The sequence below is a fragment of the Amblyraja radiata genome, chromosome 28, assembly GCF_010909765.2.
Source record: "Amblyraja radiata isolate CabotCenter1 chromosome 28, sAmbRad1.1.pri, whole genome shotgun sequence".
In the NCBI taxonomy this organism is placed as follows: domain Eukaryota; kingdom Metazoa; phylum Chordata; class Chondrichthyes; order Rajiformes; family Rajidae; genus Amblyraja; species Amblyraja radiata.
Genome location: NC_045983.1, coordinates 32111412 through 32134328, shown reverse-complemented (window position 1 = coordinate 32134328; position 22917 = coordinate 32111412). Strand labels below are relative to the sequence as shown.

At 45.9% G+C, this 22917-nt stretch overlaps 1 protein-coding gene across 7 annotated transcripts; it reads right to left on the bottom strand.

Moving 5' to 3' along the window:
• Positions 1 to 1301: 1301 nt before the first annotated feature.
• mrm1 (mitochondrial rRNA methyltransferase 1) lies at positions 1302 to 17395 on the bottom strand. 7 transcript variants are annotated; one of them, XM_033046240.1, is made up of 7 exons: positions 17295 to 17377; positions 17202 to 17237; positions 12329 to 13248; positions 9014 to 9107; positions 8795 to 8915; positions 5486 to 5605; positions 1302 to 1496 (listed from the first exon to the last, which is right to left on the bottom strand). In XM_033046240.1, the coding sequence occupies exons 1-7, from the start codon at positions 17346 to 17348 to the stop codon at positions 1453 to 1455; spliced, it is 1389 nt and encodes a 462-aa protein (XP_032902131.1). In that variant the 5' UTR covers positions 17349 to 17377; the 3' UTR covers positions 1302 to 1452. The 7 variants fall into 7 exon arrangements, with proteins under 7 accessions (XP_032902131.1, XP_032902136.1, XP_032902133.1 ...); XM_033046245.1 differs by lacking the exon at positions 17202 to 17237 and having other exon boundaries at positions 17322 to 17395; XM_033046242.1 differs by lacking the exon at positions 17202 to 17237 and having other exon boundaries at positions 17289 to 17377.
• Between the last annotated feature and the right edge of the window lie 5522 nt (positions 17396 to 22917).

Sequence of the window (22917 nt, the reverse complement as noted above, 5' to 3'; positions counted from 1 at the left end):
GGAAGAATCTATTGTGTAAGAAGGAGCTGCAGATGCTGGTTGTCTGAAGAAGGGTCTCGACCTGAAACGTCACCCGTTCCTTCTCTCCAGAGATGCTGCCTGAACCGCTGAGTTACTCCAGCATTTTGTGTCTACCTTGGAAGAATCCATTGACAGGGCCGGATGAAGCTGAATGAGGAGGTGACTCAGTCATTACATCCACAAAATAATCAGGCTGATTGCAGAAACAAGGAACTGCAGATGCTGGTTTACACAAAAGGATGCAAAGTACTGGAGTAACTCAGTGGGCCAAGCAGCATCACTGGAGAACATGGATAGGTGAAGTTTCAGGTCGGTGCCTTACTTCAGACTGAATGTTTAATAAAGTGCAAATACTTTAAAGAATAATGTCAATACTTTCATTGTGATTTTTACAAGTTCTAAATCACTTTACCATGGTAAATATTTGCAGTCAGATCACAAATGAATACAGTGTATATAAAACTTACCCAACAATGTGCAGATGAGTTTCAGATGAAAATACTTCAGCTGGCAGAGTAAAACGACAAACTTCAATGATTTAACGATTCAATTCCCATCAAAACCTTCCCTTCATTGACAAACTGTACACTGCAAGGGCCAGGAAACCAGCCGGTAAGATCATCTCTGACCCCTCTCACTCTGGCCACAAACTCTTTGAATCACTTCCCTCTGGAAGGCCACTCCGGACTGTCAAAGCTGCCACAGCCAGACATAAAAACAGCTTTTTTCCCACGAGTCGTAGCTCTGCTCAATAAACAAAAATCTGTAGTCTCCTTTTGGCCTGGTATTTTATTTAATTCACATGTTTAATCGATAATATTTTATTATTAATGTTTAATGTTTTCTGTGTTGTTCCTAACTGTCACTGTATGTCATGTTGTCACTTGCGGGCAGAGCACCAAGGCAAATTCCTTGTATGTGAATACTTGGCCAATAAACTTATTCATTCATTCAATTCAATTACACTTTATTGTCACATGTGCCGATGTAGAGTGAAATTCTTTGTTTTGCGTTCAACCAGGTAAAGTCGTACAGCAGACCTCACCTAGGCAGTACACAAAGAGTCGCCACGTTTCTGACGCAAAGTAACAAAAAATTAATCCAACAGTCTTATCTTCTGCTCACAGCGGGCCTGCCGCCGCACGTAGCCACAGGCACCCCCCCGCCAGGTTCCCCCCTCCGTTCCCGTCAACTGTCCAGACGATCACATTCATAAAATTAATATTTACATTGCACACCATTAATAAAATGCCCGCGGTATTAATGCTTTATCCATCGTGTCGTTTATACAGAATCAAAACTTTTAATAGGGCAAATGTCCACAGCAATGAAACAATGAGTTCAAGCAGGGATCATTTATACACAGCCACTGAGCCACTTCCACCGTACATCACTTCAATATAGTAGGGAGAGATGAACACAGAGAGCCTTTCATCCTTTCATCCTCTTGCTGGATGTGCAATGTAAGAGAATCCCTGCAGAAGGTAAAATGAAGAATCAAATCACATGAAATAAACTGATCGCAGGTTGGCTCCGGCTCGGTGGGCCAAAGGGCCTCTTCCACACTGTATATCCAAACTAATTGAAAATGGGATAGAAGAATCTTGTGGTGCACGGTGGCACAGCGGTAGAGCTGCTGCCTCACAGCGCCAGAGACCCGGGTTCAATCCTGACTACGGGTGCTGTCCATACAGAGCTTGTACGTTCTCCCCTGTGACTTGTGTGGGTTTTCTCCAGGTGCTCTGGCTTCCCCCCAGAATCCAAAGACGTGCTGGATTGTACTCTAATTGGCTCTGTAAAATTATAAAATGTCCCGAGTGCGTGCAGGATAGAGTAAGTGTACGAGGATCACTGGTCGACATGGACTCGGTGGGCCGAAGGGTCTGTTTCCTCGCTGTATCTCCAAACTAAAATAAACTAAATCTTCTCATCTTTCCTGTTAAACCCATTTCTTTTAGTAAGGATGTGGTTGAAGCTCTTCCTCAATCTACAGATCACAAGGTGACCAATTCCACCAATTTGTCGTTTCCAAAATTCCCACCAAACACTAATAACTTCACTCAAACACACAACCCACTTTTGAGAAATGAGTGTAACATATGCTATGGTAGACAATATGGTAGACCAAAATGCTGGAGAAACTCAGTGGGTGAGACAGCATCTACGGAGTGAAGGTATAGGTGGCGTTTCTGGTCGAGACCCTGAAGGGTCTCGACCCGAAACGTCACCTATTCCTTCGCTCCATAGATGCTGCCTCACCCGCTGAATTTCTCTAGCATTTTTGTCTACCTTTGGATTTTTACAGCATCTGCAGTTCTTTCTTAAACATGGAAGATATGCTCTGATCATTTTCCTGAAACAGAAAAGGAAGTTGCCATCTCTATGATCGCTGACCATCACCACACAGTAGCAACGGGTAGAGCTGCTGCTTCACAGCGGCAGAGACCCGGGTTCGATCCTGACTTCGGGCGCTGTCTGTGTGAAGTCTGCACGTTCTCACTGTGACTGCGCGGGTTTCCTCTGGTAGGGCTCCGCTTTCCTCCCACAGCTCAAAGACGTGCGGGTTTGTACGTTAATTGGCCAATGTAGATTGCCACTGGCGTGTAGGAGTGGACGCAAAAGTGGGCGAACATAGAATTAGTGAGGACGGGTGATTGGTGGTGAATGGTGAATGGGGATCGGGGGGGGGGGGGGGGGGGGGGGGTGTCGCAGGGCATGTTTCCAGGCTGTATCTTTCAATCAATTATCCTTCGTTATAACTTCGTCCACAGCCAACCACTGTAGGCCACGCCTTTCCCGAGTCATCGGTGCCGGCTCTGATTTGTTCTGAGCCTCTTCTTAACTCTAGTTTCCATCCACCCTGACTCTCAGTCCGAGGAAAGGTCTCAACCAGCCATGTCACCTATTCCTTTTCTCCGGAGATTCTGCCTGAACCGCTGAGTTACTCCTGCATTTTGTGTCTTTCTTCAGTGATTGATATAAAGTGGGCTGAATTAGAGCCTACAGGAAGGAGAGACACAAATTGAACCGCAGGATTACTGTCGATTGAGTGCAAGAAATATTGGACCCAGACAGAAAAAGAACAAGGTCAAACCATGAGCAATTTTCCTTCAAATGCTGCCCTGAGCCAGTTGTTTCGAGCTGATCCTGTACTGAAACTATTAGAAGGCAGAAGGAATAATGTTATAGAAATGAACTGCAGATGCTGGCTTATACCAAAGATAGACACCAAAATACTGGACAATAGACAATAGACAATAGGTGCAGGAGTAGGCCATTCGGCCCTTCGAGCCAGCACCGCCATTCAATGTGATCATGGCTGATCATCCCCAATCAGTACCCCGTTCCTGCCTTCTCCCCATATCCCCTCACTCCGCTATTTTTAAGAGACCTATCTAGCTCTCTCTTGAAAGCATCCAGAGAACCGGCCTCCACCGCCCTCTGAGGTAGAGAATTCCACAGACTCACCACTCTCTGTGAGAAAAAGTGTTTCCTCGTCTCCGTTCTAAATGGCTTACTCCTTATTCTTAAACTGTGGCCCCTGGTTCTGGACTCCCCCAACATCGGGAACATGTTTCCTGCCTCTAGCATGTCCAAACCCTTAACAATCTTATATGTTTCAATGAAATCCCCCCCTCAACTTCTAAACTCCAGAGTGTACAAGCCCAGCTGCTCCATTCTCTCAGCATATGACAGTCCCGCCACTGGAGTAACCTCAGCGGGCCTGGCAGTATCTCTGGAGAAAATGGATAGGAGACTTTTAGGTCGGGACCAGACTGATTGGCGTGTGAGTGGGGGTGGAGGGGGCGGGAACAGGAAGCGAGAAGAAAAAACCTGAGCAATCGGGGTCCGACAACAGACGACCTCAGGTATGGAAGGTCGACACAAAAAATGCTGGAGAAACTCAGCGGGTGAGGCAGCATCTAAGGAGCGAAATGAGTGTAAGATATGCTATGGTAGACAAAAATGCTGGAGAAACTCAGTGGGTGAGACAGCATCTATGGAGCGAAGGAATAGGTGACGTTTCGGGTCGACCCGAAACGTCACCTATTCCTTCGCTCCATAGATGCTGTCTCACCCACTGTGTTCTCCAGCATTTTTGTCCATCTTCGATTTTTCCAGCATCTGCAGTTCTTTCTTAAACCACCTCAGGTAAGGAGGTTCCCTGATAGCCCCATTGTTGGTTAGAGACGGTGTGATCGCGAGATGGACACATCGTGGTAAACTGTGAAGCTGGGCAAACTAGTTTACCAACTTTTATGTGGAGGAAGGGCGGGGGGGGGGGGGGGGGGGGGAACCCGGACGTTTGCCGTCTTAAGTCCCCATTCCCGCTCTGACCTTTCCGTCCCGGCCCCCCTCCATAGCCAGAGTGAAGCCGCACTGATCCACTGATTGTGGATGATCAGCCATGATCACAGTGAATGACGGTGCAGGCTCGAAGGGCCGAATGGCCTCCTCCTGCACCTATTTCCTATGTCGATGTCTCTATGAGCAGCACCTCATATTCCGCCTGGGTAGCTCTCTAATTTTAGGTCACCTACCCCCCCATTAAAAGTCGGCCCCAATTGTCCATCATTTTTTACTCACTTTCATTTTCCCCCCCCCCCCCCCCCCCCCCCCCCACTACAATCAGCCTGAACGGTCCCAACCTGAAACATCACCTATCCATTTTTCTCCAGAGATGCTGCCTGACCCGCTGAGTTACTCCAGCATTTTGTGTCTATCAGAAGGGAGGGGGGTTATGAAGGGCATTTGATCCCGTTAGTTTCTGCCAGATGCTTTTTGGTTAAAACTGTGCTTGCTCCATTCCACTGCAAGGCAAAACTAATACACTATTCGCACAGAGAGCGAAACCATTTTTGAGCTCCATGTTAATCAATATTTTCATTATGAGAGGCAAGAGTTATTAAGACATTGCCATAGACAGCTAATCCCGAAAATCAGATTACCCAGTTAATCTACACATCCGATTATGCTAACCTGCTCCGTATTTTTCACAAATACAAATCATCTCTCTTAGTTGCTGTTCCGGAATACGCCAATTCCTTTTTATTATTCACAACAAACCACACAATTACATATATAAAATATTTAATTCCAGAATACTGCAAAGAAATTGCAGTTCCCAAAGCACTGCAAGACATAAGTAACCCAACATTTGTCAGTCAAATCATTGGAGAAATTAATGTCATGCCTCTAATATGAAGTGCACATCAGCAAAGAGTGGCTTATGTATTAATTCTGAATTAAACTACAACGTACACTTTTCACAGAGTGCATTTGGCAAAGCTGAGAATTCCTCTGAAAATTATTCAATGTGGTTTATGCCCAAAGGCAGACTATTAATTCTTCAGAATGTTTGGTCTTCAATGAGCGCAATTGTTGTTTCTGACCAAGATGGAAAAAAGGATTACACTGAAAGCAACTGCCTAAATTGGTGTGCAATTATTTAACTAACAATTACCTGCAGCCACAGACACGTTCAAGGATTCAATACCAGGCTGTAAGTCTCTACCCGCTGGTATTGTCAGCATCGTGTGGCAAAGGCTGCCAACATCATCAGAGAGGCCAAAACCTTCGTTTCCTGGAGACGAAGCAGAGAAAAAAAAATAGTTGTCATAGAATCAGGGCTATACAACACAGAAACAGGTCCTTCGGCCCACCTTGCCCATATCGACCAAGGTGCCCCATCTAAGCTAGTCCCATTTGCCTGCATTTGGCCCATATCCCTCTAAGCCTTTACCACTCCTCCAGTACATTCAGCGTGTGGGCCAACTGGACTTTGAATAATGGCGGCAATTATGCCGGAGCCAGCATTGTAATATTTGCCAAATGAATTGCACGGTGCAGTTGCATGTGTGACAAATAAAGCATTATTGACTATCCACGTACCTGTCCAAGTGTTTTTGAGATGAACTGCTGCAACTATGGAAATAGACCCTAAGGATGGTTCCATGACGACATGGAAATAGTTGGCAAATCCCAACTTAAGTCTGACCAATGCACGGGTCTCTTGCCAAAAATTGTGTGCATTTGAAACTGTCTTCACTCTTAGCGACTAAATCATTAGCCAAATGTAACTAAAATTGTCACTGTAACCCCAACGTTCACAGGTGGTCCAGAGACCTGCTCTGAAATTTTGATGGAGCAGATAGAATGGTGGCATCTAAGAGGGTTTGGGATAGACATGTAGATATGCAGGGAATGGAGAGATGTGGATCACTTGCAGGCACAGGAGACTAGTTTAAGTTGGTATCATGTTCAGCACCACCATGTGGACCAAAGGCCCATTCTTTTGCTGTAGTTTTCTATGTTCATTCTGCAGCCAGTATGATGTTCAAGGATCTAGATGTAGTTGAGGCATTTATAAAACATTTGGACAGGAACATGGATAAGAAAGGTTATTTAGGGTTTTGGACCAAATGTAGACAAATCGGAGGACTAGCTTTTAGTTTAGTTTAGAGATATCGGATAGAAACAGGCCCTTGGGCCCATCGAGTCCGCACCGACCAGCGATCCCCGCACATTAACACTATCCTACACGAGGGACAATTTTTACATTTATACCCAGCCAATTAAACTACAAACCTGTACATCTTGGAATGTGGGAGGAAACCGAAGTACTCTGAGAAAACCCACTCAGGTCACGGGGAGAACGTACAAACTCCGTATAGAGAGGAACTCGTAGCCAGGATCGAACCCGGGTCCTTAGCGCTGTAAGGCAGCAACTCTACCGCTGCGCCACCGTGCTGGGCCTGTTTTTAACTGTAATCTGATTCCAGAGCTGTAATTACACTCCTCAGTTGATGCGAGTTGCAACATTGACACAAAGATTGTGCCGAGTTTGCCGCTGAGAAGCAGAATGGCGGTGCAGGCTCGAAGGGCCGAATGGCCTACTCCTGCACCTAATTTCTATGTTTCTATGAATGCCGCAGAATAGAATTCCTTTTCCTCATCAGGTTAATTATCTGTCTTCATTTTTTTTAAACTTACTAAAGACACAGGGACATCAAAATAACATCCTTCGGATAACTCAAATCACTTCACAGTCATAGGTTAGTTACACTATCAGTGTGCAGCACGGTGGCGCAGCGGTAGAGTTGTTGCCTTACAGCACCAGAAACCTGGGTTCGATCCTGACTACGGGTGCTGTCTGTACAGAGTTTGTACATTCTCCCTGTGACTGAGGGAGAACAAAGGGAGAGGGAGAGGGAGGGAGAACAAAGAGGGAAGAGACAGAGACAGAGACTCTAAGATTTTGCCTTCCACCACAGTGAGGAGGTGTTTGGTGAACTCACTGTGGTGGATGTTAAATTTGTGTTGATTGTGTGTTTTTGCCATTTTTTAAATTATATGTATGACTGCAGGGAAACAAAATTTCGTTCAGACCGAAAGGTCTGAATGACAATAAAACAAATCTAATCTAATCTAATCTAATCTAGACTGCATGGGTTTTCTCCAGGTTTCCTCCCACACTCCAAAGATGTACAGGTTTGTAGGTTAATTGGCTTTGGTAATAATTGTGAATTGTCCCCAGTGTGTGGGATAGTGTGCGGGGATCGCTGGTCGGCGCAGATTCCATGGGGCAAAGGGCCTGTTTCTGCACTGTATTTCTAAACCTAACTAAACTATCAAAATTTAAAGCTGTATCTCTAAAACTGAAAACAACTCAATCAGAGTATAATTAGTGTTGTACGGAAGTTCAGCTAAATTAGACATACAAGGCCACCCAAAAGATAAATAGGCAGATAATCTATTTTGTGCTATTGGTGAAGAAATAAATATCATAGAACTCCCCTGCTTTCTGTGTAAAGGAGGTGGGGGGAAGGAGGGAGTGGGGAGAGGAAGCCATCCCTGACAACATCGTGGGCGAGCTCTTGATTCAATGCCCTCTCTGAAAGACAACGCCAATCATTTAGCACTTCTTCAGTGTTGAACTGAAGTGTCAATTTTAGATTTTGTGATTGAGTTACTTGGGCAGGGGAAAAAATGTTTCTTTCAAAACCAGTTAATTACACTGTTAAACACAATTATTGAATTAAAATGCAATCCAGCATTTTTGTAACAGTTGATCACTATTGAAAAGGCCCCATAGCAGAAGCGTCCACGTCGTGGGGCTGGAAACTGGAAGTATCCCGAGCTAATTCTGCTGCCACCATCATCTACTGCGACAAGTGATGGCTCCCACTGATTGTCGCCGGAAGCTTGCGTCTTTTTCAGGACGGACGATGACAGCGAGGTCAACATTTGTAACAAGATGGACACGGAAAGGCGAAGACTACTGAAAAGATATTATTTGTTCATTAAATCATGAACAAGGATTCTTTTTACTGTGTTATTAGTTTAGTTTCGAGGTACAGTCAGCCCTTTATCCCACCGAGTCCACGCCAACCAGCGATCCCCGCACACTTACACTGGACAATTTATAATTATACCCAGCCAATTAACCTACACACCTGTACGTTTTTGGAGTGTTGAAGGAAACCGGCGAGCCCGGAGAAAACCCACGTAGGTCACGGGGAGAACGTACGAACTCCGTACAGACAAGCACCCGTAGTCAGGATCGAACCAGGGTCTCTGGCGCTGTAAAGCAGCAACTCTACCGCTGCGCCCTAATCTTTAAATAAAAGCTTTACTCCTGAGTAAATCTTTGCAGATTGGGACATTATTTCAGCAGTTTTATGCAGATTCAAACTATCAAATATTTTACCAACTTTTGTTTTGAAAGGTTCAATACCACTGCCCATCATTTACACACAGCATTCCACACTACCTAGAACGAGTATGGTTGGTCTATCCCACTGGAACTCAGCACAAGGGATGACAGGTACATGGGTGGCTTCTGCATAGTTTCCAACAGTTCCGATTATCTTCCACCCTTCATCAGCTTTTGCCTGTGGTTAAGATACATGAATTAAGCAAAGTCACAAAATTATTTCAAAAAACACTCCTGAAAAAAAAAAAAATCACAGCACAGCAGAATTGTTGTTACCTTTAGAACTTGGGGCAAGCTAAGTGTTGAATAAACAGGCATAACTTCTGCAACTCCAGCGCTGGCTTTGCTCACAGTCGGTGTGAGAGGGCAACTGGAAGACAGTGCAAAGTGAATGTTAATGAACAGAAATCCTCTATCTCTTCAAGCATTAACCACTACTATAAACAGCTACATCTACTCATTGTGTAGGAAGGAACTGCAGATGCTGGTTTAAACCAAAGACAGACACAAAAGGCTGGAGTAACTCAGCAGGTCAGGCAGAATCTCTGGAGAAAAGGAATAGATGGCGTTTCGGGTCTTCGGTCTTAAGAAAAGTCTCGCCCAAAAAATTGCTTCAATGTCAACAAAATATTTCAGGTAATGCTGGAGTGACTCAGCAGATCAGACGGCATCTCTGAAGGAGGGGTAGGCAACGTTTTGAGCTGAGACCCTTCTTCAGACTCTTCTTTGTAAACCAGCAGCTGCAGTTCCTAGTGTCTACATTTTGAGTTGGTATTTGTGCACCAGAAATTTGCACAAACATTACTGAGGCAAATGACTAGTTAATGTTTAAGTGCGGTTGCCCAAGGGATGTAATGATACATGCAAGGCTCAAGAGAGGAGAGGGACGTCGGTTCGCGGGAACTGCTCCAGTACATCGAGCGTGCGGGCCGACCGGACTTTGAATAACGCCGCCAAAAGTGGCGGCGCCCGCATGCGTGATATATGAAAAAAAGAATCTCACTGTGCAGTTGTATACGTGACAAATAACGCTCTGTTGAACCATTGGAGACTCAGAAGAATGACAAGGATGCTTTTAAATCTGCCTGACCTCCATTTATAGAAGCCCATTTACAATGCAGCAAAGGTCCAATATGATGTTGTCAAGTCCTGAGCACAGCTTAAAACCACATCTTTCTGAATCCGATGAGAGTTATTATTGAGTTTTGTCGCTTAGATAACAATTATTGGATAAATTTAAGAATTAAAAAATGATTGACCCAGTTCTTAAGGGCATGCATTTTATACATTGCATGTCCAGTAATACGAGTTATATTATGGAGACCAGTCCTGGCTGTATTATAAATGCAAATCACAATTGCACAATTATCATAATAAATACTTATTATCCTTCACATAAAATTGCTTGGTAAAGATCTTATTTAATGACAGATCTCCTGACAATCAGTAAAGTCAAGAAATAATTTGTACAACACAGAAACTGTACAGATATCAAGATAATAACAGATCAAATATGTAAAAAATACCATTAAACAAACAAAATCAAGCAGACCTGGGTGTGCTTGTACATCAGTCACTGAAAGTAAGCATGCAGGTACAGCAGGCAGTGAAGAAAGCTAATGGCATGTTGGCCTTCATTGTAAGAGGATTTGAGTTTAGGACAAGGAGGTCCTACTGCAGTTGTACAGGGCCCAAGTGAGACTGCACCTGGAGTATTGTGTGCAATTTTGGTCTCCTGCTTTGAGGAAGGACATTATTGCTATTGAGGGAGTGCAACATAGGTTCACCAGGTTAATTCCCGGGATTGCGGGACTGACATATGATGAAAGAATGGGTCGACCGGGCTTGTATTCACTGGAATTTGGAAGGATGAGAGGTTATCTTATAGAAATTTTAGAAAATTCTTAAAAGATTGGACAGGCTAGATGCAGGAAAAATGTTCCCGATGTTGGGGGAGTCCAGAACCGGGGATCACAATTTAAGAATAAGGGGTTGGCCATTTAGGACTGAGATGAGGAAAAAAGGCTTCACCCAGAGAGTTGTGAATCTGTGGAATTCTCTGCCACAGCAGGCAGTGGAGGCCAATTCACTGGATGTTTTCAAGAGAGAGTTAGATCTAGCTCTTAGGGCTAAAGGAATCAAGTGATATGGGGAAAAAGCCAGAACGGTATACTGATTTTAGATGATCAGCCATGATCATATTGAATTGCAGTGCTGACCAAATGGCCTACTCCTATATTTCTATGTTTCAATGTTTTCAGTGAAGAGCTCCCTTCTGCAGTGTCGCGATGACAAAAAACAAGTTTTACATGTTGAAAAATCATTGCAATATTAAAAATAAATCAGGATCAAAAGAAAATTAAACTAAAGTTACTTGTAGATTGTTGATCACAAGGAACTTTCATGACTTCACTGCAGCAATAAAAAATATTTGAGCATCTCTACATTACCCGACACTGGGATTATACTGATTTATCGAGTTTTAGCAATATGCTTAAATATCTTTTGGCTGGCTTATTCAAATGTGGAGGCAGAGAATGCCGTTCACCTTTATTAAACAGAGCTTGAGTGCCACCTGCTGTTAATATTGGTGAACCTCCCAGAGTATTTTAGTTCGGAGATGCCTGCCTGTATGCATTGAATTTCCAAAACGATTTTCACGACAAATATTTTGCAAATAACTAAAAAATTAGCATTTTATTTTGAAATGCCCAATCCTACGATTAAGTAATATTTATTTTTGAAAATCATTTTTTGTAACGTTAACTACAGCGGTTACAAAAGATTCTAGTTACAGGAGCAATGTTTTGAATGTTCCAAGGTCACCAAGCTGCTTCATGCTTTCAACATTTCTTTGACGAAAACACTATTGATAAAAGATCACATGCATGTACTACAACTTTACCATATACATTTTCATAACATGTTTCATGCAATATGTATTTGTATTACATTGAATCATCACTTAACCAAATGAACCTACAAAACCTTACAGGGACCCTAGAACGAGACAGACACAAAAAGCTGGAGTAACTCAGCGGGTCAGGCGGCATCTCTGGAGAAAAACAAATAGGGTTGAGACCGTCGGGTTTGGGTTGAGACTATCACTGTACCTCGGTACACGTGACAATAAACAAAAGTAAACTCTCCCTTCAATGCCACCCTCTGGCTTCACATAGCACTGCACTTCCCTCTTTATCTTACACCCTTTTGTCTCCTCTTCATCTCAAGTCTTTGTCCACCCATCTGCTCATTAAAGCCCCCCACCTTTACGTGTATCCACTTATCACTTGCCAAGTTTTGCCTCCCCTCCCCTTTTCCAGCTATCTCCCCCTCCCCCAGGTTATGGGGAGAAGGCGGGAGAATGGGGTTAGGAGGGAGAGATAGATCAGCCATGATTGAATGGCGGAGTTGACTTGATGGGCCGAATGGCCTAATTCTACTCCCATTCCTTATGACCCCACCCCACTACAATCAGCCTGAAGAAGGAATCAGATTTGAAACATCGGCTGTCTGCCCACCACAGATGCTGCCTGACCGGCTGAAATACACCAGCATTTAGTGTTGGTTTTTTTTAGCCGCAATAGTTACCTGTTTGGCTGACTTACTAGGACAAGATCAGTTCCAAGGAAGTAAGCGGAGCGAAGCAGAGCTCCCATATTCATTGGATCCTGGATTCCTTCCAACGCCAGCCACAATGCTGGTTTGTTGTGGCCTTCAAGTTCAGTAACGTCGATAGCTGCTGAACAGCATTGATCAAAGTTCATGTAGTCTAGCGGCGTCACCTCAAGACAAATGCCTTGGTGAACCCGCCCCTCACACAACCTGTCAAGCACCTTTCTCAATACCTGATGTACAGGCACGCTGATCTCTTGGGCCCGCTGATAGATTCCCTGCATTTCAGGTCTGGGAGTTCGATTTTCCTTAACAAACAGCCGGAAAATCTTTCTGCGTAATTGGGAAAGGGCCAGGCTGCACGGCGCCATGCCAAATAACATTTCTGACCCAGCCTCCTTTACAAAAGATTGAGAATTCTTTGGCAATTTTCGTTTTATAAAATCGTCGTCTCTCAGGTTCTGAAATTCTGCACTGTGGCTCTGGCGAGGTTTTGAGTTTGACCGGGCACTCTTAACTTTGGAAATGTTTGGAAACCGCTGAGGAAAAGTGGCATGATTTCCAGTGGAGAGATTGATTCCTTGCCTCTTTACCATTCTGTCAGCAGCAGCCTCTTGGAAGCTCTCTGGGAACTGAGTTAATCTCTTTGCATTACCTTTAACATCCAGTTCTGACTTACTGAAGTCAGGTTTGTGGCTCTTATTTGACTTTGATGCCTTCTCAGATTTAACCGCCGAGTGGAATTTGACTGATGCTGCGTCTGGGGACATTTTCCCGTTGTAGCTGCAATGACGAACAAACGGTAACTTTGAAAACTGCCACAGACTCCTCCTCAGACACCTGGCAGCTTCCATCAACAAAATAGATGACATCTTTGGCTGTTTTAAAAACTCCACCTGTCAAAAGTAAATTGTTTCTGTCAAGCTACTATTTACAATTGCTCACTGCGAAATAATAGTGACAGCCCAGTAAGTAAATGCACCACTAAATGTAGTACTATACCATGCCAACCAAATGGCCTAGCTTTGATTTTTTTCTACGTGCACAGATAACTGATCTGAGCCAATAAATATGATAAATCGGTACAATGCGCTGAAAGTGAACTAGCATTGTACTTATTAATTTATTGAATTTTTGTTTATTGTATACTATCTGCACAGTGGCGCAGCTAGTAGAGCTGCTGCATCACAGCGCAAGAGACCCGGGTTTTCAGGTGCAGTCTGTGTGGAGTTTGCACGTTCTCTGTGTGACCGTGTGGGTTTCCTCCAGGTGCTCCGGTTTCCTCCCACATCTCATAGACGTGCGGGTTTGTAGGTGAATTGGCCTCTGTAAATTGTCGTCTAGGGAGTGGGAAAGTGGGATAACACAGAACTAGTGTGAATCGGTGATCATCGTGGGACATGGCGGGCTGAAGAGCCTGTTTTCATGCTGTATCTCTACACTGCATGGATTGCGTTTACAGACCTATTATGCTGATGCATAAGAATTTTGTAGTTCCATTGTCAGTACATATGACAATTAAACATATTTTACTCTTCAATAGACAATAAGTGCAGGAGTAGGCCAATCGACCCTTTGAGCCAGCACCGCCATTCAATGTGATCATGGCTGATCATCCACAATCAATACTCCGTTCCTGCCTTCCCATATCCCCTATCTTTAAGAGCCCTATCTAGCTCTCTCTTGAAAGCATCCAGAGAACCGTCCTCCACCGCCCTCTGAGGCAGAGAATTCCACAGACTCACAACTCCCTGTGTGAAAAAGTGTTTCCTCATCTCCGTTCTGAATGGCTTACCCCTTATTAGAAACATAGAAAATAGGTGCAGGAGTAGGCCATTCGGCCCTTCGAGCCTGCACCGCCATTCAATATGATCATGGCTGATCATCCAACTCAATATCCTGTACCAGCCTTCTCTCCATACCCCCTGATCCCTTTAGCCACAAGGGCCACATCTAACTCCCTCTTAAATATAGTCAATGAACTGGCCTCAACTACCTTTTGTGGCAGAGAATTCCAGAGATTCACCACTCTCTGTGGTGAAACAGTGGTGGTTCTTAAACTGTGGCCCCTGGTTCTGAACTCCCCCAACATCGGGAATATGTTTCCTGCCTCTAGCGTGCCCAAACCCTTGATAATCTTACATGTTTCAATAAGATCCCCTCTCATCCTTCTAAATTCCAGGGTATACAAGCCCAGCCGCTCCATTCTCACAGCATATGACAGTCCCGTCATCCCGGGAATTAACTTTGTGAACCTGCGCTGCACTCCCTCAATAGCAAGAATGTCCTTCCTCAAATTTGGAGACCAAAACTGCACACAATACTCCAGGTGTGGTCTCACTAGGGCCCTGTACAACTGCAGAAGGACCTCTTTGCTCCTTTACTCAACTCCTCTTGTTATTCACTCGATCATTATTCAATGATCCCTACTCCACGCTGAGTGAAGATTAAAAAAGAACAGAAGCTACAATGGCTTAGCTACAATGGCTACAACATTTGACTACCTTTAAATATTAACAAGCATCCAACCAAGTTGCTAAAGCGAGCTATGCCTACATGCCTGCGTCGAGCCCATATCTCTCCAGTCCTTCCCTATCCATGTACCTGTCCAAATATTTTCTACATGTTGTAACTGTACTCGCTCCTACCACTGCCAGCTCGTTCCATATATGCACCATCCTCTGTGCAAAGAAAGTTGCTTTTTGGGTTCCTTTCAAATCTTTCTCTTCTCACCTAAAACATATGATCAATTTCCCTCCTGGGATAAATAAAGTTCTATCGTATCGTATCGCAGTTCTTGATTCCCCTAACTTGGGAAAGAAACTGCATTCTCCTTATCTATTCCCCTCATAATTTTATACATCTCTATAACGTCACCCCTCAGCATCCTGCACACTAAATAATAAAATCCTAGCCTGCCCAAATTCTCCCCATAGCTCAGATCCTTGAATCCTGGCACTATCCTCGTAAATCTTTGCAGTACGTTTTCCAGCATAATGGCGTCTTTCCAATCTCCCTCCCCCACCCACAGTCCAATCCCTCACAGCCCTCACCCCTCACCCAGCACTCCTCACCCCACACCAACTACTCTTCAATCCCCACCCCTTACACCCCACACCAGCCATTCCTCACCACCCCCAATCCCCCAACCCCCACTCCTCACCTTCCCACCACCCATCCCTAGTACCTCTTCACTCCTCACCCCTCACTCCTCACCCCCACTGCTCACCTGCCAACCCTCAACTCCCCACTCACCCTCACACCTCACCCCCCACTCACCCTCACTTTTACCCCGTCCTCACCCCCTCACTCACTCCCTACTCCTCACCAGCCTCACTCACCTCCCCCTCAGTCCTCACCCCCCTCCTCACTCCTCCCAACCTCTTCCAACTCACTCCCAATCCCTACTCCTTATCCCACATTCATCACTCCTCACCCTCCCACTTACCCACTCACTCCTCCCCAACACCACTCCTTACCTCCCCAACCTTCTCAACCCTGTTCCTCACCCACTCAACCCCTACTCATCATCCCTCACTCATTCCCAACCCCTCCGCCCTCTCCTCACTCCTCACCCCCCACTCACTCCTCACCCCACTCCCTCATCACCCTACCGCTCACTCCTCACCCACTCACCCTCCACTCCTCCCAACTCCCCTCCTCATCTCCACCTACCCCCCTGCACCTCACCCATCAACCCCCCCATTCCCCACCCTCCCACCAACCCCACTCCTTACCCACTCAGTCCTCCCCTCCCCCCCCCCACTCCTCACCTCCCCAACACTTCACTCCCCCGCTCCTTCCAATGCCTCACTCCTCAACCCCTCATTCCACACCAACCGCCAACTCCCCACCCTCCCACTCCTCATCCATCCCCTCCCCTCCGCTCCTCATTCGTCACCCTCACCACATGCTAGCCCACCCTCGCTTTCAAGAGAGAGTTAGATTTTGCTTAGGGCTAAAGGAATCAAGGGATATGAGGTGAAAGGAACAGGGTACTGATTTTAGATGATCAGCCATGATCATATTGATTGGTGGTGTTGGCTCGAAGGGTCAAATGGCCTACTCCTGCACCTATATTTCTATGTTTCAATGTTTTCAGTTGAGGGTCGGGAGGTGAGCAGTGGGAGTAAGGAGTGGGGGTGAGGAGTGAAGAGCGGGTTTGGGGGTACTAGGAGTGAAGAGCTCCCTTCCGCAGCGTCACAATGACAAAAAACAAGTTTTACATGTTGAAAAATCATTGCAATATTAAAAATAAGTCAGGATCAAAAGAATCTTTTTATGCCAACTCCCCACCCTCCAACTCTTCGCCCATCCCCTCCCATCCTCATTCCTCATCCCCACCACATGCCACACCACCCCCCACTCACCGCCACACCACCCCCCACTCACCACCACCCCCTCCCCCCCACATGCCATCCTCACCCTGCAGGGCAGCACTGCCCCCACTCCTCATCAAAACCACTCCGTACCATCACCACCCCCCCCCCCACCACATGCCACCTCACCCTCACCTTCACCACTCCTTACCCCCCCCCCCACCACCACATACCACACCGACCCCCACTCACCAAAACCCCTCCATACCACCACCACATGCCACACTACCCTCACCCTTGCGGGGCAGTCACCCCCAAAGATCATAGAGGAGGGTCACCCCCCACCAAATGCCACCCCACCCTCACCACTCCTTAACCCCACACCACCACATGCCACACCGCCCCCCCACTCACCAAAATCACTCCTTACCACCATTAACACCGCCCCCCCATCCATCCCCTCCTAATTCTTCACCCCTCCGCCCTCACCCCACATGCCACTCCGCCCTCGCACTCACCCTCACCCTCACCCTCACGCCGCCGGGGCAGCCGCACTCACCCCCACCCTCACCCTCACGCCGCCGGGGCAGCGCAGCCACACTCACCCCCATCCTCACCCTCACCCTCACGCCCGGGGCAGCCACACTCACGGGTCCGCAGGCTCGGCGCTGCCACATGGACCTCTAGGCCTCTGCTACCTAGCAACGCCGGCAGGAAGCGGAAGTGGGAGTTCCGGCCCCAGGCCGGCACCGCACTGCCCCCTCCGGTGGGGCACAGTCAGTGCAGTCAGTGGGCCAAGCCATGTCTTGTCACTCAGGCACATGCCCTCCACATTGCAAATCCTTAATCCAAAGTGCCAACATATCATTCTTTGTGTTTCAGAAGGAACTGCAGATGCTGGAAAATCGAAGGAAATTTCCTTCGCTCCATAGATGCTGCTGCACTCGCTGAGTTTCTCCAGCACCTTTGTCATATCATTCTTTGTAGTGTCACAGAATCAGTCCACCTTGTCCATGCTGACCCAAGCTGGCATTTACTAGAATGTTGCCTGGGTTTCAGCAACTAAGTTACAGAGAAAGGTTGAACAAGTTAGGGCTTTATTCTTTGGAGCGCAGAAGGTTAAGGGGGGACTTGATAGAGGTCTTTAAAATAATGAGAGGGATAGACAGAGTTGACGTGGATAAGCTTTTCCCACTGAGAGTAGGGAAGATTCAAACAAGGGGACATGACTTGAGAATTAAGGGACAGAAGTTTAGGGGTAACATGAGGGGGAACCTCTTTACTCAGAGAGTGGTGGCTGTGTAGAATGAGCTTCCAGTGAAGGTGGTGGAGGCAGCTTCGATTTTATCATTTAAAAATAAATTGGATAGTTTATATGGACAGGAAAGGAATGGAGGGTTATGGTCTGAGCGCAGGTATATGGGACTAGGGGAGAATACGTGTTCGGCACGGACTAGAAGGGTCGAGATGGCCTGTTTCCGTGCTGTAATTGTTATATGGCATACTGGGCTAGACACAAACTGCTGGAGTAACTCAGCGGGTCAGGCAGCATCTCTGGAGAAAGAAATAGGTGACGTTTCGGGTCAGGAGACTTTCTGAATGCATGAATGAATTTTTCATTAGCCAAGTATGTACACATACAAGGAATTTGCCTTGGTGCTTTGCTCGCAAGTAACAACACGATATACAGTTGACAATTAAAAATAAAACGTTATAATTTAAACATGTGAAGAATGAAATAAAATACTAGAGCACAAGGAGGCTACAGACTTTTGGCTGCTGAGTAGAGCTACTGCTCGTGGGGAAAAGCTGTTCTTATGTCTGGCTGTGGCAGCTTTGACAGTCCGGAGTCGTCTTTCAGAGGAAAGTGCTTTGAAGAGTTTGTGGCCAGGGTGAGTGGGGTTGATTGTTGTGGGGGGGGGGGGGGGGGGGGGGTGGCGGCAAGCTGGAAAAGTGATGGTGGCAGTCTGAAGAAGGGTCCCGACTCTAAACGTCACCTACCCATGTCCCCCAGACATGTTGCCCTTACCGGCTGACTTACTCCAGCAATCTGTGCCCTCTTTGGGGGCAGGACAATGTCTGGCATGTGATCTTGATGATCTGGGTTCAATCTTGGCCTTCTTTGCTGTCTGTGTGGAGTTGGCACGTTCTCCATGATCACATGGGTTTGCCAACACATTTCTAAGATGTGTAGATTAACTGGTCTCTGTAAATTACCCCTCGTATGTAGGGAGAGGATGAGTAACAAAACTTATGTGAACAGGTGATCGATGGTTGGCATGGACCCATTTCCATGCTGTATCTCTACCGACAGAGAAAATATATTGTGTGGGAAGGAACTGCAGATGATGGTTGAAATCGTAGACACAAACTGCTGGAGCAACTCAGTGGGATGGACCCATTTTACAGGTGCATATTCAGCCATGGACATGGACATCAAGGACAAGAGTAATAGATGCATAGGGGGGGCAGCATCTCCAGGATTCCCTCCAAGTATAGGAGTAAAGAGGTTCTTCTGCAGTTATACAGGGCCTTGGTGAGACCACATCTGGAGCATTGTGTGCAGTTTTGGTCTCCTAATTTGATGAAGGACATCCTTGCTATTGAGGCAGTGCAGTGTAGGTTCATGAGGATAATCCCCGGGATGGCGGGACTGTCATATGAGGAAAGATCGGTAAGAGTGGGCTTGTATTCACTGGAAGGATGAGAGGGTATCTTAAGAAATGCATAGAATTATAAAAGGACTGGACAAGCTAGATGCAGGAAAAATGGTCCCAATGTTGGGGGAGTCCAGAACCAGGGGCCAGTCTAAGAATAAAGGGGGGGCCATCTAAAACTGAGATGAGAAAAAAAACTTCTCACCCAGAGTTGTGAATTTGTGGATTTCTCTGCCACAGAAGGCAGTAGAGGCCAATTCACTGGATGAATTTAAGTTATAGAGCGCTAGGAGCTAGCGGAATCAAGGGATATGAGAAGGCAGGCACGGGTTACTGATTGTGGATGATCAGCCATGATCACAATAAATGGCGGTACAGGCTCGAGGGGCCAAATGGCCTCCTCCCGTACCTATTTTCTATGTTTCTAGGTCACGCACCACGCTGACTCGCAAATACTGTTCCTTCAATACATGACTGAAATCTCTAAACAACCTATTCAATCCTGCTGAGTTACTCCAGCTTTTTTTTGTCCATTCAATACCACTCTCCTTCACCAGGATGGCTGCCTATCAGTTTAGGCGATTGTCACGTGTACCAAGGTACAGTGAAAAGCTTTTATTGTGTGCTAACCTGTCAGCGGGAAGACAATACATGATTACAATCGAGCCATCGACCGTACAGATACATGATAAAGTAAATAACATGAAATTTAAGGCGAATCATTACCAACACCTCAAAAAATAGTGAAAGGTAATAACCAGCAGCCTCCCACATGACAATGCTCTAAATAAAGTCCAATGTATAGTGCACTGAAGGAAAGTGTGCAGAGCACCAATGCTAAAGAGTCGAGTTACAATTTTACAGGTGCATATCTGGAGAAAAGGAATGGGTGATGTTTCAGGTCGAGACCCTTCTTCAGACTAGAAAGAGATATAGACGGTGAAGTAGAGAGGTATGGAACAAATAAGGTAACTATGATAAAGGAACAAATAAGATGTGCATGGTAACTATGATAAAGGAAACAGGCCATTGTTAGCTGTGTGCTAACACAGAAAATATATTGTGTAAGGAACTGCAGATACTGGTTTAAATCGAAGATAGGTACAAAAAGCTGGAGTAACTCAGTGGGACAGGCAGCATCTCTGGCGAAGGAATGGGTTTGGAACCAGACTTATCTTGTAGAAACAGGAATTGCATATGCTGATTTAGAAAGACAAAATTCTGGAGTAACTCAGTGAGCTATGCAGCATCTCTGGAGAACATGGAGGGGTGTCGTTTCAGGTGAGGAGCATTCTTCAGTGATTGCAGTGGTGGAGGGGGGGGGGAAGAAAGCTAGAGAAGAGGAGGGGCAGGGTCCTGGCCCGAAACACCACCCATCCTTTTTCTCCCGAGATGCTGCCTGACCTGCTGGGTTACTCCAGCATTTTGTGTCTATACGGGCAGGACAGAGCCAGGCAAGTAACAGGTGGACAACATGTTTAAGAACTGCAGATGCCGGTAAAATCGAAAGTTGACTCAAAATGCTGGAGAAACTCAGCAGGTGAGGCAGCATCTATGGAGAGAACGAATTGGTCTCAACCCGAACCGTCGCCATTTCCTTCTCTCCATAGATGCTGCCTCACACACCAAGTTTCTCCAGCATTTTGTGTCTACCAAATAGGTGGATACAGGCGAGGATTTTGATAGGCAGATGGTTGGACCAAGGTTGGGCCGAAAAAACAGATGGGAGCAACAAAAGGGTTGAAGAGTTGTGAAGCTAAAGGAAGGAATATATGTGGAGCTACACTCTGGCTTTCTCCATTCCAGCCCCATCACAAGCAGTCTTAAGAGTCCCGATCCAAAACATCACCTATCCATGTTCTCCAGAGATGTGGCCCGACCCGCTGAGTTACTTATGCACTTTATCTTTTAAATAGTTATCTTCTTAGGTTACCCCATTTCCTTAAACCCATGGCCTGCAACATCAAGGACAAGAGTAATAGATGCATAGGGGGGGGGGGGGGGGGCAGCATCTCCAGGATTCCCTCCAAGTATAGGAGTAAAGAGGTTCTTCTGCAGTTATACAGGGCCTTGGTGAGGCCACATCTGGAGCATTGTGTGCAGTTTTGGTCTCCTAATTTGATGAAGGACACCCTTGATATTGAGGCAGTGCAGCGTAGGTTCATGAGGATAATCCCCGGGATGGCGGGACTGTCATATGAGGAAAGATCGGTAAAAGTGGGCTTGTATTCACTGGAAGGATGAGAGGGTATCTTATAGAAATGCATAAAATTATAAAAGGACTGGACAAGCTAGATGCAGGAAAAATGGTCCCAATGTTGGGGGAGTCCAGAACCAGGGGCCAGTCTAAGAATAAAGGGGGGGGCCATCTAAAACTGAGATGAGAAAAAAAACTTCTCACCCAGAGTTGTGAATTTGTGGATTTCTCTGCCACAGAAGGCAGTAGAGGCCAATTCACTGGATGAATTTAAGTTATAGAGCGCTAGGAGCTAGCGGAATCAAGGGATATGAGAAGGCAGGCACGGGTTACTGATGGTGGATGATCAGCCATGATCACAATAAATGGGGGTGCAGGCTCGAGGGGCCAAATGGCATCCTCCCGCACCTATTTTCTATGTTTCTAGGTCACGCACCACGCTGACTCGCAAATACTGTTCCTTCAATACATGACTGAAATCTCTAAACAACCTATTCAATCCTGCTGAGTTACTCCAGCTTTTTTTGTCCATTCAATACCACTCTCCATCACCAGGATGGCTGCTTATCAGTTTAGGCGATTGTCACGTGTACCAAGGTACAGTGAAAAGCTTTTATTGTGTGCTAACCTGTCAGCGGGAAGACAATACACGATTACAATCGAGCCATCGACCGTACAGATACATGATAAAGTAAATAACATGAAATTTAAGGCGAATCATTACCAACACCTCAAAAAATAGCGAAAGGTAATAACCAGCAGCCTCCCACAAGATGACAATGCTCTAAATAAAGTCTAATGTATAGTGCACTGAAGGAAAGTGTGCAGAGCACCAATGCTAAAGAGTCGAGTTACAATTTTACAGGTGCATATTTTATAGAACGAAGCAATTGTATTTAAACACAAGAATATTCATATTAAACGGTAGCCGACCATGGCGAGTCAGGAGATGCAAGGGGCCAGGTGATGGATGGATGGATGGACACACCAATTTGGGTAAGTTAAGGCAAGGGGGCAGGCAGAAGAACAATAGTGTAGGAAGGGACTACACATGCTGGTTTATGTTGAAGAGACGCAAGATGCTGGAGTAACTTAGCAGGTTAGGCAGCATCTCTGGAGAAAATAGGTGACATCAGTCTGAAGAAGGGCCTCGACCCTAAACGTCACTTATTCCTTCGCTCCATAGATGCTGCCTCACCCGCTGAGTTTCTCCAGCATTTTTGTCTACCTTCGATTTTTCCAGCATCTGCAGTTCTTTCTTAAACAGGTGACATCACCTATTCCTTTCCTCCAGAGATGCTGCCTGACCCGCTGAGTCACTCCAGCATTTTGCGTCTATCTTCAGAAGAACAACATTGTTCAGTTTGGAGGAAACAATGGAATTGGTGAGGG

What these genes read in the sequence shown, in the direction of transcription:
- mrm1 (XM_033046240.1), bottom strand. Translation starts at nt 17,348, where the DNA reads ATGTGGCAGCGCCGAGCCTGCGGACCCGTGAGTGTGGCTGCCCCGGGC. An exon ending in TGGCTGCCCCGGGCGTGAGG is followed by an intron (nt 17,238 to 17,294) that starts GTGAGGGTGAGG and finishes CGTGAGGGTGAG; the next exon opens with GGTGGGGGTGAGTGCGGCTG. An exon ending in GAACGTGTCTGTGGCTGCAG is followed by an intron (nt 1,497 to 5,485) that starts GTAATTGTTAGT and finishes TACCTTCTGCAG; the next exon opens with GGATTCTCTTACATTGCACA.